The 14,728-nt window shown below is 39.8% G+C and overlaps 1 protein-coding gene across 2 annotated transcripts; it reads right to left on the minus strand.

Moving 5' to 3' along the window:
* Positions 1-3,469: 3,469 nt before the first annotated feature.
* LOC100691964 (sodium-dependent neutral amino acid transporter B(0)AT2) lies at positions 3,470-13,911 on the minus strand. 2 transcript variants are annotated; one of them, XM_005448209.3, is made up of 12 exons: positions 13,815-13,911; positions 11,448-11,661; positions 10,566-10,723; positions 10,091-10,211; positions 9,812-9,987; positions 8,330-8,440; positions 7,994-8,235; positions 7,668-7,851; positions 7,367-7,568; positions 6,786-6,945; positions 6,517-6,679; positions 3,470-5,527 (listed from the first exon to the last, which is right to left on the minus strand). In XM_005448209.3, the coding sequence occupies exons 2-12, from the start codon at positions 11,659-11,661 to the stop codon at positions 5,288-5,290; spliced, it is 1,971 nt and encodes a 656-aa protein (XP_005448266.1). In that variant the 5' UTR covers positions 13,815-13,911; the 3' UTR covers positions 3,470-5,287. The 2 variants fall into 2 exon arrangements, with proteins under 2 accessions (XP_005448266.1, XP_003438640.1); XM_003438592.5 differs by lacking the exon at positions 13,815-13,911 and adding an exon at positions 12,372-12,712.
* Positions 13,912-14,728: the final 817 nt, after the last annotated feature.

A 14,728-nucleotide genomic window follows, 5' to 3' on the forward strand; every position in this document is an offset into this window, starting at 1 on the left:
GGTTCAGGTAGACACAGATGTCTTGAAGCTTTTTTTTCCATTACTATGACTTGTGAAAGTTTAAAATATCAATCTATTTGCTAGTATTATTCTGTAATAGATCTTTTTTAAAGTAAGTGCATAAATCATACAAAACTGCATTGAAACTACTGCTATGCACAAAGTCTGGGAGAGTCTGGACAAATATGAACGTCTGTAAAATTCATATATTCTTTCATCATCTGTAGTAATTCAGACAGATGCTAAATAATGTAGAATAATTGTAAAGCATGTACAATCATAAAAGTGGAGCTATTATGGCTGTTTCCAGCTACATATTGTCTTTCTAACTCATACATGAGTTGCTTTGCATGATTTACAGTTCATTATAATCTTAATTTGTCTCTAATTTGTCTCCCTTTACACTCCTTAGTTTATTCGCTCAGTTTTATTCCCTTCAGTCCAACTTTCTCCTGATTGGTTGCCCTCGCGATCCGAGCAGCAGCTGTGTGAGCCTGGTTTGGTCACAGCTCAGAGCTGTGTCTCTGAAGCAACAAAGCTCTGAGCTGTGACCAATGATATCACCCATCACTGATCTGAGCCTGAGCTTTTGGATTGCTGCATATGTTGAACACATTATTTGTCATATTTAATATTAGCACCCACCATTGTAAAAGTATACATGACAAAATCAGGAAAAGTACACGGCTCCAAAACATTTAGATAACACTTGATCATTGCAGAATAACACATGTCAGTTAAACTTCAGGCATATCAGTCTGTCCAGTCAGGAATCACAGACTGCTGTGAATCCATGTCACCCTCCTTCAGAGCATAATAAAGGGACAACACAACAACAAAACAAATCCAAACAGTTTTGCACATGCTGATCACAAATCTTTGCCTGATCCCTACTGACTAATTTTTCTGTGTTTTTGCATTTTGTTAGTCACTTTTTTTGCTGCTGGTAAGATGAAATGGTTTTTGCAGCACACTCAGGTAGCACAGGTAGTGCAGCTCCTCCAGCATGGCACAAGAAGGTTTGCTGTGTCTCTGAGCACACTCTCAAGAGTGTGGAGGAAATAAGGAGATGGGCCAGTACACTAGAGGAGTTGGACAGAGCCACAGAAGGGAATCAGTCGGGCAGCAGGACCGATATCTGCTCGTTTGTGTGATGAAGAAAGGAGGAGAAACGTTAGAACGCCACAAAATGACCTTCAGCAGGCAATTCACGTACATGTTTCAGACCATATTGTCAGAGACGGACTCTATGACTGTGCCACGAGGTCTTAACGTCCGCTATAGTGGGACACATGATCACAGCCCAGCACCATGTAGTTTCACTGGCTTTCACCAGAGAACACCGGAACTTTCAGTCCAGCCAAGGAATGCTGTTCTCTTCACAGATGAGAGCAAATTCACGATTAATAATACAGCAGAGCACTCCCTGAAACATCATCTAGCACGACCGGTTTGGCAATGGGTCACTGATTGTCTAGAGAGGTATGTACACTGGCACTGCTCCTCCTGCAAGAACAGATACTGCTGCTCCTGTTGCTGAGTTGAGTCCTCAGCAGAAATCAGTCAGGAAGATCGTCTGTGTCCAGCACCTGCTAAAACATTTTAAAGGTTGTTTTGTTGCAGTCGCTCAGGTGCATCAGGTGAAATGGAGTCACTATGGTTTATGCTTCCTAACTGCACAGACTGATATCCCCTAAGTTTAACTGACTGTGTGATATACTGCGATGATTAACAAAGTTATTATAGTTAAATCTTTAGTTTTTAGTTTAGCTTTAGTTTAAGTCAACTAAAATAAAAATGAAAACTAGGCTTTTGAAAAAAAAAATAGCTAAACGAAATTATTTTGTGAACTTAAAATAATAATAATAATATTATATATTATTATATAACAAGAAAATGTACTTCGGAAACAAACTGAATCTGAACTGAGCTACAGTAGAAAAAGTTGAAATGAAATAAAACTATTGGCAGCCTCCAGTGCTACACCTCAGCCTCCTGACAGGGGGCGCAAGTCTTCATGAAGTACAAGTTGTAGATTAAGCCTTAATGTATGAATGCTCTTAATCTTAATCACAGTCTGCTCTTACCTGTATTGTCAGGACAGCACACATCACCACACAGTGTCTGTACTTCATTGCCTGTTTTTGTCAAAGGTCTGTTTAAACTCATCAACTTGTGTTCCCAAGATTTTTCAGAAAACTTGACCTTTAACCTTTACCTTGAGGTCACAGAAATTCAAGTTTATCTGACATTTTTAGTAAATGCACTTATGGCAGAGGTGTCAAACATAAGACTCCAAACACTCCAATCAGACCCACTGGACTGATTTTAAAAAGGTGAATTTTTTGTGTGTTCCCTACCGATTAAGACCTCCCCTATTGTCATTCATACGACACCAAGGTGAATAAGATGTAGATGAACAATAAAATGACAGAAAGTTCCCATTTTTTCACTATTATAGAAATTTCTGACAAAATTAGCAATGAATTAACAGAACTTTTTCTGTCATTTTATGTTTATTTCTTACAATGAAAGTTTAATGATGCATGCTGACAGACTTCTTTCATTTACTACAGCAGCATGTATTTATCATGTGGGAAAACTGCACTTCTTTTTCAGGATTTAAATGTGTAGTAACACTCTGAATATTAGGAGAGAGCAGAGATGTACAGCCCTTTCAGCTTAATATTCTGACAGTTAATCATCTAAGCCAGGGATGGGGAACTCCAGGCCTCAAGGGCCGGTTTCGAGGTTTTAGATGTGTCCTTGATCAAACACAGCTGATTTAAATGGCTAGATTACCTCCTCAACATGTCTTGAAGTTCTCCAGAGGCCCGGTAATGAACTAATCATTTGATTCAGGTGTGTTGACCCAGGGTGAGATCTAAAACATGCAGGACACCGGCCCTCGAGGCCTGGAATTCCTCACCCCTGATCTAAGCAGTTTGAACCTTAACGTGCCTGAAGCCCTGCAAGAACTCTCAGACTATTCAAGGACTGAGAGATAAGGAAGAGAAACAAAACAAAGAAAGGCACTGACTGTTCTCTTTATCTGACAATTAAAACACAGATTTGAAAGCAAAAGCTACAATAGGTCCACTCCCTCATGTTTCATTTCACCTGCACTCCTTCTGTAAATGAGCTGCTGGGGATTTATAGAAAATGAAAACTATCATGTGCTTTCTTTCTGTTACAGCTGGAAAGAGTCAGAACACACCACCAAGCTCTGCTGGCTGTAGAGAAACAAATGTTCATATTGTCTTTGTATCATTTTTTTTATAGCTGCACAGACATTTACCTCTCAGCGGGTCTGGATATGCTTCAACTTTCCCAGGAAGATAATTGTGCAGATGGGCGGCAGCACCCAGCAGGTAGTGGAAAGAGCATGTTTTAGTAAAAAACAGGTAAGCAGAAATCTTCTACGCTTTTTCCATTATCTATCAAGACTTTATGAACTTTAAAACACGAATGAGATGCTAAAGTTTATTAATAAAAGAACAGCAACATATAATACAACAATAGTATCTTACATACATTTTGAACATTATACAAACTCACGTCCTACTTACACACTACTGCAATGTCAAAACAAATGTTTTTAAAATTACAAGAACGCTGGGATGCTTTTAACGGTTTGTTCATTCTGCCCTATTAGAGCTAAAGGCACCCGGGATTAAACAGCATAATGATCCATCAAGTCAATTCATTCAGCTGTATCCTGCTAAAACGGAAAAACTACATCAGAAAACACTGCAGCTGTGAGACGATATGACAGAGCAATGAAGTCTAAAAAATATATTAATCTTTACAAAAAACATACACAAAAGGTCCTTTATGCAATTTCCCATTTACAACTACAAAAAGTTTAGCTATTGTTTAAAACTATTTTACATGTACCATTTACATATATACACATCATAGAAATATCTTTTTATCTTTTTGTTGCATTAGGCATGATGTCACTTGACAACAGCTTCAGTCAGTCTTTGTACTCTAAATACAGACGTGCTGATTTTTTTTGCACTGGCTTTGTTACCGAGGAGTTTAAAAAACAGAGGACATAAAAACCTCACCACACATTTATCAGCTGTTTCCTTGAACAAATAATGCTAGCCTGCATGTTTATTATAACCTGAGCAGCTACACCTGCTTACGTAGTGTTTAATATCTTATCAAGTTCAAACACAGAGTCTGGTCTCGCTTGTGTTTTCTTGACTGTAAACATGTTGTGCTGAACAGCAGCATACGTAGCTAAAGCGACTAATTTCGGGAGTAAACGTGATAGTAAACTTGTACTGCGTTGTACTGTAAGTATTAATCCAAGTTGCTCAGGAAGAAAATAAACATACAATGAAAATATTTGGCAGTCACCGCAAGTCTGACCTCAACAGAGACAGCAGTGAACGGTTAATGATGTAGTAGCTCAGCCGGCTCATGATCAATCACAATTCACAGGTTATTGTAATGAATGACGAACAGAAGGAAAAGAAACTACGAAAATGAAAGGAGGATGTAAATGAATGTTAAGTATGTAACAACATTAACAAAACAACTGTTTGTCATCCCTGCCAGCAGGAGGTACTGTGTGGTTCCATACATTGTGGACTGGGCAGTGGTCAGGAGCAGAGGCTCTGATGGTCCAAACTCTGCTTGCCAACACTTGCTTTGGGATCACAGAATATTTATGTCTTATATTAAAAGCATATTTTTGCTTATTTGGACACTAACTTTGGTAAAAATAACTTGATGGAAATTTTACCTAGTAGTTTTCACAAACCAATAAATTATTTGCTCCATCCCACAAACTTTTTAAAAGCTGCTGGAGCATCTTTAGCATCTAGATCTACTTTTGACTTTAAAAGTTTAAAAAGAAGGGAAATTATTAAAATGGCCATTTGGAATATTTCTGACTAATTTGGCAGCATCTGTAATTAGTGGTAGTAACAGAAAACATAGTTTAATACTACAGGTCACAGACTCCTGGGAACTCATGTCCTTTTAGTGAAGACCCTGGATTACAATCCAGCTTCTTCCATCATTCTGTGAGCAACAGCAGAGAAGCTGTGCAGCTTATCACCTTTCTTGCTTAACTTCCTCTTTTAATGTAATTCATCGCCTTCACAGAGGCCGAGTTTAACAGCTGGCATTATGTAGATGTGTTTCGCATTTTGAACATGTGAGGTAACCCCAAGGCTCAGTAACAAACTGACTGTGTCTTTTATAATACATCAGCTTATATATCACTGATAAGTTCCTTCTCCTTAAACACAGCCCATTTGTTGAGGGTTTAGGAAACCGGAGCAGCGTCCCCATTCCTATGTTCCAGTGCTGAAAAGTCGGTCATAGCAGTTTCCTCAGTGTTAACCATCCTGTAGTGACCATTCTCTGCATCCCTGGAAGTTTGTGTGTTTCTCTTTTGTAGAAAAGCGTGGATGAAGCCCACTGGCACGGGCAATGTGGCAAATATGATTAATAAAGCCAAAACAGCCAGAGCCCAATCAGGATATTCCAAATTCTCCTCAGAAGCCTGAAAAAATAAAATCAAATGAATCATTCAGGCAGTTAAACAGTTAAGAGCTTTAGTGTATTGTAAAAGATAGTAGGATATTAAAAATAAACTCCAAATAAAACATAAAGCACAAATACAAAAATCTCTTCTCAAATCGCTGTTTTCTTTCCTGCGATCACAAAATGCATATCTTTCTAAACTAATCTGCAGTAGTCTGGAGCCACCCCTCATTTCTTTATGTTTTGCTTCCAATGAGCCAGACGTTCTTGCACGTCTGGCTCAGTGGTCTTGAGCAATAGCTCTCCAGGCTTTCTAAAAGTCATTCAAAGCTTGTCTTTGCACACTGGCCGTTTAACACTGACAATGAACTATTCAAGCATAAAAAAAAGCACTCGACTGAGTTGTGTTGACACATAAGAGACAATTTAGCAAAGAACAAATTTAAATTCTAGGCACTTTTTTACTAGCAACCAGTTGCAAACACATCATTTTTTGCATTTCTTTATCTAATCCTTTGAAAAATGCCAAACATAACAGTCCGACAGGCTTAAAAAAGACAACAATGTGATTCCCAAAGAGCTAATAACTGAAACTTTGCATATCTCAGCTCGGTATGCCCTTTAAAAAAATGAAGAAATCGGACAAGTGGGGGACAAAAGAAGAAACGACAGGCCTAAAAAAACACTATCAATAGCAGATGAGCAATATCTGAAAGTAATGTCCTGAACAAATGGGGGGGAAAAATCTGATACAGAGCTGAGCCTGGACTTTCAGCTACTTAAAGAAATTACACAAAAAGCTTTCCTAACTTAGCTGTGATGAAGAATCAAGGTGGACATATTAAATATTTGCTTTCAAGCCTGTTAGAATTGTAAACATTGTCTTTGCCTTATATACTGTGTTTGCATGTATGTTTGCAGATGCTTCAATAAATTCTTGCACTTCTTTCTCATAAGGAAATAAAGGGTAGTTCAAGACTTTTATAAAGTTAATAAATAACCTTATACCTTTTCCTGGTTCCATGACATATACGTGGGGCGAGACAGGAACATGCGGATAGTGGTGGCTCCGAGCAGCCCAAGCATAGCAAGCAGGCAAATGTATTTCCACAGGTATTTGTAAACAACACTGGGACGCCAGCCCAGCATTCCTTCAATGTCGTTAAGGAATCTTTAGTGAGAAGGAAAAAAATGACAAAGAAAGTACACAAGACTTTTGTGAGATTTATGGTTAAAAAATACACTTCATTTAGCCACAATCTGAATAGAAACCTCACCTATCAGCTCCATACAACCAAGACACACTGAAAGTCTCAAAAACCACCACGATGATGAGTGGCAGTGTGGCAGAGTAATCATCGAACATCATCACAAAGTAGTTCCCGCAGCGCTGGGTGAAGAGCAGGCCGAGCAGAAAGCCAATGATGCAGCTGGCAACTGCGACAAGACACACATGTTGTTATTGAGAAAAAAACATCTTCTTTAATGTCAGCATACAGCCTTTACAACAGAACTCAGTGGATGACATAAAAATGTTATTAAAGGACATCAGTTTCAGATTCAAAGTCTGAAGCTATGTAGACACTGGAAACGCCTCACTCGTCACTTTGAAGTGAAGGCTGGTCACTTGTGGGCATTTCAGGCTCTGGTTGCCTGGGTAACCATCTAATGTATTTAATACCAGGTTATATGACAGTCGTTCTTCATTCTCATTGGATAGTCTCTCACTTAATTGCGTACAGTGTCTTTATAGTATTGACGGATGTGCAGTTTAACAGCTGTCAACGACCAATCTTTTTGACTGCCTTGAGTCATGCATGAATTTTGAAACAATAGAAGAGGTAAAACTGGTTCTTACTTGTGAGCTTGGTTTTGTTCCTCGCCAGACATTTGAAGCGGTCACTCAGGGGGGCGAGGATGCCCTCCATAGTGCCAAACATAGTGCTGAGTCCAAGATTGAGTAGCATGAGAAAGAAGAGGGCGGACCAGAAAGGGCTGCCAGGCAGGAGGGTCATGGCCTCTGTGAAGGCGATGAAAGCTAGACCTGTTCCCTCCACACCCTGAACATAAACACAGCTTTAGTCATCATGATTTGCAAGCCAATTATAACATCACCCACGTAAGCAAACTGAAACTAGTCTAAGAAGCGTAATGTTTACCTTCTGCATTTCTTTTTCCAGGTCACAGTCTGTTAAATTGCCAGGCACCATAGATCCATACTGTTTGACCCAGACTCTGTAGTCCTCCAGAGCCACAGATTTGGGATCAGAGTAGTTAAACAGTGGCATCACGTTATTGGGCACAAGACCTTCGTGAAAGTGTTTTGACAGGTCACTCAAGTTGCTATAAAAAAGACAAAAGAATACAGAAAAATATTACATTTCTAAATTTTGAAAATCCAAACACAATTTCCCTCAGCTACATCAACAGTGTTCATGACACTGTACATGTAAAACACACATTTTAGTCTTATAATTAAACATACCTGGCTACACACTCCATGGCCTTGTTTTTAGCTCGGAAACCAAGCACGGCAAAGACCACCAGAGTAGCCAGCACAGATGTGAGGAAGTTTATGAAGGAGACGGTGAAGGCATCACGGTGGCAGTTGTTGTTCCTGGGGTTGTAGGAAGAGTAGGCGATAATGGACCCAAAGCCAAGGCCCAGCGCAAAGAAAACCTGCGTAGCTGCCTGTCGCCACACCTGCACATCTGCCCAGATTTCCAACTGCATTGCAGAAACAAAAGCTGTGTCAAAGAACTATTTATATCTCTTTCTCTTCTCTTTCTTTCTCTGTACCAGACGTTTTATCTGCCGATACCTTGGGGTAGAACATGAAGCCGATTCCTTGAAAGGCTCCATCCAGCAGGAGCCCTCGGATGAGAAAGCAGAACAGCACCACGTATGGGAAGATGGAAGAGAAATACATCACCTAGGGAAGCAGAAAGAATGATTACCTGTGCGCAAAACACATCATAATAAACACATAATACTAAGTATAGACGTCAGCATGGTTTTAAACATTAAAAGCTATTTACAGACGTGTAAACTTTGTTTACTGCATCATTACAATTGCATAAGAAATTAAAGCAGACTTATTATGCTTACAGCTCAAAATAACCCCTATTCATCATGCACTGGGGCTCAGCCCCTTAGTTCATCCTGTGACTGAAACAAGCCATTTTAGCTCCTGTCCCTTTAAGTGACCTGCCTGCCTGGTTGGCTGCCTCTGGCAAACAGAAGGTTTTAACTGCTGGCTTCATTTGATGTCATTTGTGCCAGGAGAAGGAAAAAACTGTCTGAGACTGAGCGTTTAGAGCAGTGTGGAGCTTGAGCTTTATTTATCCCATTTATATGGTAATTTCTTTTGTTATAGCCGTTGAATAATAAAAATAAATAAATACAATATTTTAAAATGGAACAAAAAGAGCAAAACAGAATTTTAAATACCAATGCAGTAAAGAAAGAGGATAATGGTGTGAGAATATGCCAACAAATTTGTCCTAATAAGACCTAAAGTTTTAACTGGGCCTCCCTCGCTGACTGCCTGTGCTTATCACAACAAAAACATATGGCTCTTGTGATAGAAACAGCAGGAATCATCTGATATGAGCTCAGTGAGTGAGTGAGTGACAAAACATATCATCCTCGTCATGCGTTTACTGTAGGCAAGACAAAATTCTTGGACTTGGACCACATAATCCTTTTTTTAAAATGTTTGTCCCCCATTGTGGTCTACAGCACCAAAGAGAAAACACTGTTTAATGCATTAGGGGAAAAAAACAGCTCGGTATGAACCATGAATTAAAATTTACAAAAATATTAAAATATGTGAAATAGTTTTTGCCATTTGAGGTCAGCCGACACGTAAGCCACGCATTCCACAGATTCAGTCACTCAGAGTAACCCTGAAATCCAACACATGACAGGGATTTAACCCAACTGAGAGACGTAAACAGCAAGCAGCGCTGCATGTCAGTGTTACTCAGCAAGACAAATGAAGGACTTGTCTTTTGTTATTTTAGTTTTCTAATCAGCTGATTCCCAAGTAAACGCTGGAATGAATATTTCATTTCCAAAACAATTATTTTCTTTAAAGCTATCAAACAAACCTGTTCCTGCATAATTTCTAATGGAGTCGCCAGTTTTTCCTTTAAATGGGATTCACACAACACCAGCGTGTATATTATAGTGTGGATAAACATGCTCATCAGTCACTTAACACTGAGATGTTTGAAGAAGAAACTTATATAATAAAGGTGCTTCGCTATAACAAATGCACACAATAAGACCAGACAGGTACCTTTACAGACGTCTTGATACCCTTGAACATCCCCAGACACACGACGGTCCAGGCTGCCAGCAGACAGCAGACGATGTAAGTGTTGAAAGAACCTGTCTCATCGATTGAATCTGTGATATCCAGAGCTTTGCGGTACCAGAAATATGACGTGGGAGAGCTCTCGCTACATTCCTTTACTGGTGAGAAAAGGAAAAATACACATCAAATTACTATGCTTACATTTGACACCACTCGTGCTCACGACTTTGTGAGTTTTGAACCTTAATGCGCCGCGTTTACCTGTTACATTCCCCTCTTCTGGGCACTTCTCCCAAGGTAATGGGTGCTGGAATGAGTTCCCGAGATAGAAAAGACTCCATGCAAGGATCACATTGTAGTAGAGAGCCACAAAGAAACAAACCTGAGAAGAGTTGAAAACAAGACAATATGTTAAAACCAGAGAAGAAGAAAGTATGCGCATGGCTGTAGGCCGTACAGAATGAAAGAGCAAGTCCTGTTCTCATAAACTACAACTGTCCTGACATTCAAGATGGAGAAGAGAATGTGGCCCTGACAGACTAATACAATTATTTGGTAACAAATAAAAAAATTTGGTATACCACTCTATCCAAACAACTTTTAATACATAAAAAGTACTTTTTCCTTCATAAAAGCTTCCTGCACAAAAAGACACCTGTAAATCGCGCAGCCCCAAACTGATAGTGTTAGGAAGAGGAAGTGAGGAGGGTTAATCATTCAACAGTTGTTATCTTACCACACAGCTGGAGTAACCAATGCCGGACAGCCTGGGTGAGATGTATTTCCATACTCCGATGCTGCCCTGTCGGATGGCTTGACCGGCTGCCAACTCCAGGAAGAACAAGGGGATGCCCACAAGTAGCATCAGCAGGATGTACAGCAGGAGAAAGGCTCCTGGGAAGAGAATGACTCTCAGTTAGCAAAAGAGCAACACCACGTGTGCAAAGGAGAAGCAGATGTTTATACTAGCACGACAGCAGGACAGCTCTGAGTGCTTCCTCCACCAACACCAGTTTGATCTATTTGTCTCATACAGATTAGACTTTCACCCTAAAACTGCAAACACACAACCCCACTGTTTCATTTCTGGTGTTGGTCTAATCACATGCTTGTCCAGTAATGCAAAGACAGTTACTTTGTTTAGTAGTTCCTGAGAGAAAGCAAGAAAATCATTACAAAATAATATTTTAAAAGTCCCTACGTGGAGAGGCGTATACCAGGAACTGAAAACAATATGCTCTGCCACACAACCACCCACTTCTGATACAGCTTTTCTCCCTTATTTTTGGTAACTTAAAGTGAACTTTTCCAAATAGGGGCAAAGTGATGTGAAATGCCACACGTCACATGACCTGTACTTTAGTGGTGTGGTGTGAGTTTAACGTGTTTTGTGTTAGTTTAAGACACGGAAACACAATCTAATAAAGACAGCGAAGAACAAAAAGATTCATATAGTGCATTTAACAGTGAACGTTCTTCACATGTGTTTGCCTGCTTTACTGAGCAGAGAAGAAGCTGCACATCCTCTCCCCATAATGACTACGTTTGATCCCTTGAACCATCCAGGAAATCAGTGCGTGGCAGCGATCTACTGTGGTTAAGAGTCGCAGGCGATTACCTCCTCCATTCTGGTGACACAAATACGGAAACCTCCAGACATTGCCGAGTCCAACGCTGAATCCCACTTGAGCCAAAAAGTACTCTATTTTACTGTTCCATCCAGCTCGGGCGTCTGGCTCAGACGTCTCCTGCGGGCTGCTCTCTCCAGTGAGCCCATCAACTTCTGTGGCTTCTGTCTTGTCATCATCAGCTGGCAAGGGCTGCTTCTCCATCTGAACAGCAGCAAAATGAAAGAATGTTAACTTTCATTTTTTCAAACAGATTAATAATGCAAATCAACACTTTTCATCACTATCACCTCACCCAAGGTGCTTCTTCGGTTCTACAAACTAATGGGGAGTCCCAGGTAGCATTTGATTGTCACCTTGGCGTTTAAGCCTATCTAAAGGAATCTAGCCTGTGTGGTAGTGTCTGTGTGGATTCTCAGTTTCCACATCAGTAAAAACCTTGCAAGAACCCCAACTTCCTTAAGTTTACCATTTCCAGATTTATTTTAAATTGTTTACACAGTTGTTCATTATAATTTTGGGATCTGTACTCAAAGAAGACTGGACTGAAACATGCTACAACTTGAGGTGTTACTAATATTTAGGCCACATCATTTACATCAATGGCAGGACTAGGATTAGTTGCATGGGGCACTGTACTGCCTGTTACCCGCTATGCCGCCAGGCGATGAATGAATTTTCCTGGTAACCCAAGTATAAAATCATTCTTGACACAATCCCCAATTATATACTCCATATCACTTACAGTTACTCTCAATAGCACTTAAAGCACCCCAAAAATAGTCCCTTCAAGTGACTTTGCGCGGTATCTGGGCTGATGCAATGGCATCATGGCCAAGAGCATCCTCGACCATTTGGACTCAGCTGTTGGAGAGCTTACAGAAAGCGGACACTTAACATGAAGCCAAACTCACCTGGCAAGCAGCGGGTGTAGTCAACGAAGAGGTAGAAAAAGAGGCAAGTAACGGAGAGCAACGACGATAATCTTTTATCCCTCCTTTTGGTTAGAGGAAACGGCCACGTGTCGCTGCTGAACTATCACTAAAACAATATCGAGCTCAGTTATTGTTCTGTTTCTATGTTCCTTCTTTAATCTAACATGCTAGAAACTTCTCAAACCACTATTATTAAATTCTTAAATACTAAAGTAAGACCTATAATCGCTGGCCATGTTATAAACGCGGCATTTTCGTTGTTAAGCCGTTTACTACGACGTAGCAGCGTTCTTCCGCATATCTCGCGCCACGACGCCGTGAAGCCACTCCCAATGAGTGTGTTTTACTTTCAAAATAAAAGTGATACAAAATCAATATGTTATAACATTTGGTTATAACATCGCTTGTAATGCAATAAATCATGAAATACACAACAGTACGGATGTTGATATGAATAAATAAACGAATAAATCATAAATATTAAACTATGACAAACTTATTAAGAATTTTAAAATTAAAGTTTTTTAAAGACGTGTAGAAATTACAAATACATTTTATGATGTTTTCTTTTTTGTCATTATGGTACACGCGGTCTTTGGAGTGTTAAAAAGTTGAGCGCACTTGGCACTCAGTCATATAAACCCACAAGTCTCAATAAACATATGTACTAGGCCCCCTCAGGCTACCTTTGTTGACCAACTGAACAAAGATTAAAGACATCCCTATTTAGTTTTTCAAGAACAAAACTAATTTCCCCCCACCCCAAAGTCTAGTTTTTATTTTATTTTGGTTAACAAACATGTTCTTCAAACTGGGTTGTTAATTTAGTCTAACTTCAGTTAACTATAATGCACCACTGTTTACCCACTTCACCCGCAGTGGGTAAAGCTTTCACCTAGATTTTAGCGATTTGAGCCTCGATTGCACACATAACAGGCAGAGCCCGCACTCACCACTGACACGTGTTCATGTATGATGCCAGATAGATGGTTAAAATCCGAACACGTGGGGAAATGCCACTTTATGCAGGTTAAGTTGTTACCTTTATGTTTGCCACCACTAAATCTTTTGTTTCTGCCCAGTTTTCGCACTTTTATCAAAATAAGAAAATAAAAGAAAACAAGGGAGGCGGAGGCTGATGCAATAGTCTCAACATGGCTTTTACAGCCTACAGGGATTAGAATTTCGTGCCCGTGAGTGGTTGTAGCAGCATTGTTATTGTTCAGATTATATATTTACTAGATTTAATTTCTACTCCGAGCAAGGATGGACATTTTTCTCACGCGTACAGACGCGCACGATGCCACGTATGCCGGCTTGGAAGTTTTAAATAGAGCATTCTAGTATCACTCATAAACTCATAAACTACCAATCTACGCGTTTGGAAATGGATATGCGTATTAGTTAATAAATGATAAATACCTTGTGATGTAAACAAAGTCCTTGTAATGGAAGAGGTTCTTGAAATAGTTTTTCAATTGTCCTTAAACCAAAGTCAAGCTTCACCAACTTCACTGACTCCGCCCCCACCTCTCTATTGGCGGATAAAGTGGGACTTGTCCTGTCAATTACTGTTATGAAATATGACACCCCACTTGTGAGTTTCTCTGAGAAACCCACCTCATCCCTTTAAATCAAACATGTACACTGTGCAGTCATGTTTCACCCAACCACCACCACCACCACACACACACACACACACACACACACACATGCACTTCTTTCGATTGTGTGAAATAATAATCTTTATGTTCTAATTAAATTCCAAAAATGTGAAATATTGAAATCGGCCATCATGGTTATCATTTTCACAGGAAATAAGATGGTAAAAAAAAACAGCAGGTTTTGCAAATCAAATGCACTTAATTTTTTTGATGCTCGGCTGCTCAGCAAGTGTGAGGACCTCTCTGGTTTTTTGGTGTGGAACATTAATGCGTCTCCAGTACTTCCCAGGAGTGAACATAACAGCAAATTCACCCCAAGGTTAGACTGTCCAAGAAAAAAAAAACCCCTAGAGCTACATCTCAAACCCTAGAGGTCTCGGTTAGCATGTTAAATGCTGAAGTTCATGAAAGTACAGTTGCACAGCGGAGAAAGGCTTCTTTTTAAAGTTGCATTTAAACAAACCACAAAACATCTGGAACAACATCCTTTGGACAGATAAGAGTGAAGATGTTTGGCCATGATGCACAGCACCATCTTCTGGAGGAAACTAAGCATATCATCACAAATACCTCATACCAGCTGTCAAGTATGGTGGTGGATGGGTGATGATTTGAGTTTGGAGCTAAAGCTTGGCACAGACACTTTAATTCAACAGGCCGACGAAACCCAAG

This window comes from Oreochromis niloticus, linkage group LG8 (genome assembly GCF_001858045.2).
Source record: "Oreochromis niloticus isolate F11D_XX linkage group LG8, O_niloticus_UMD_NMBU, whole genome shotgun sequence".
NCBI classification, from domain to species: domain Eukaryota; kingdom Metazoa; phylum Chordata; class Actinopteri; order Cichliformes; family Cichlidae; genus Oreochromis; species Oreochromis niloticus.

Bases quoted from the DNA above. Each gene is read 5' to 3' on its own strand.
- LOC100691964 (XM_005448209.3), bottom strand. From the start codon at position 11,661: ATGGAGAAGCAGCCCTTGCCAGCTGATGATGACAAGACAGAAGCCACA. The intron at 10,724-11,447 runs GTAATCGCCTGC...TTCTCTTCCCAG, and splicing joins GTGTCACCAGAATGGAGGAG to GAGCCTTTCTCCTGCTGTAC. The intron at 9,988-10,090 runs GTAAACGCGGCG...TTTTCTCACCAG, and splicing joins AGAAGAGGGGAATGTAACAG to TAAAGGAATGTAGCGAGAGC.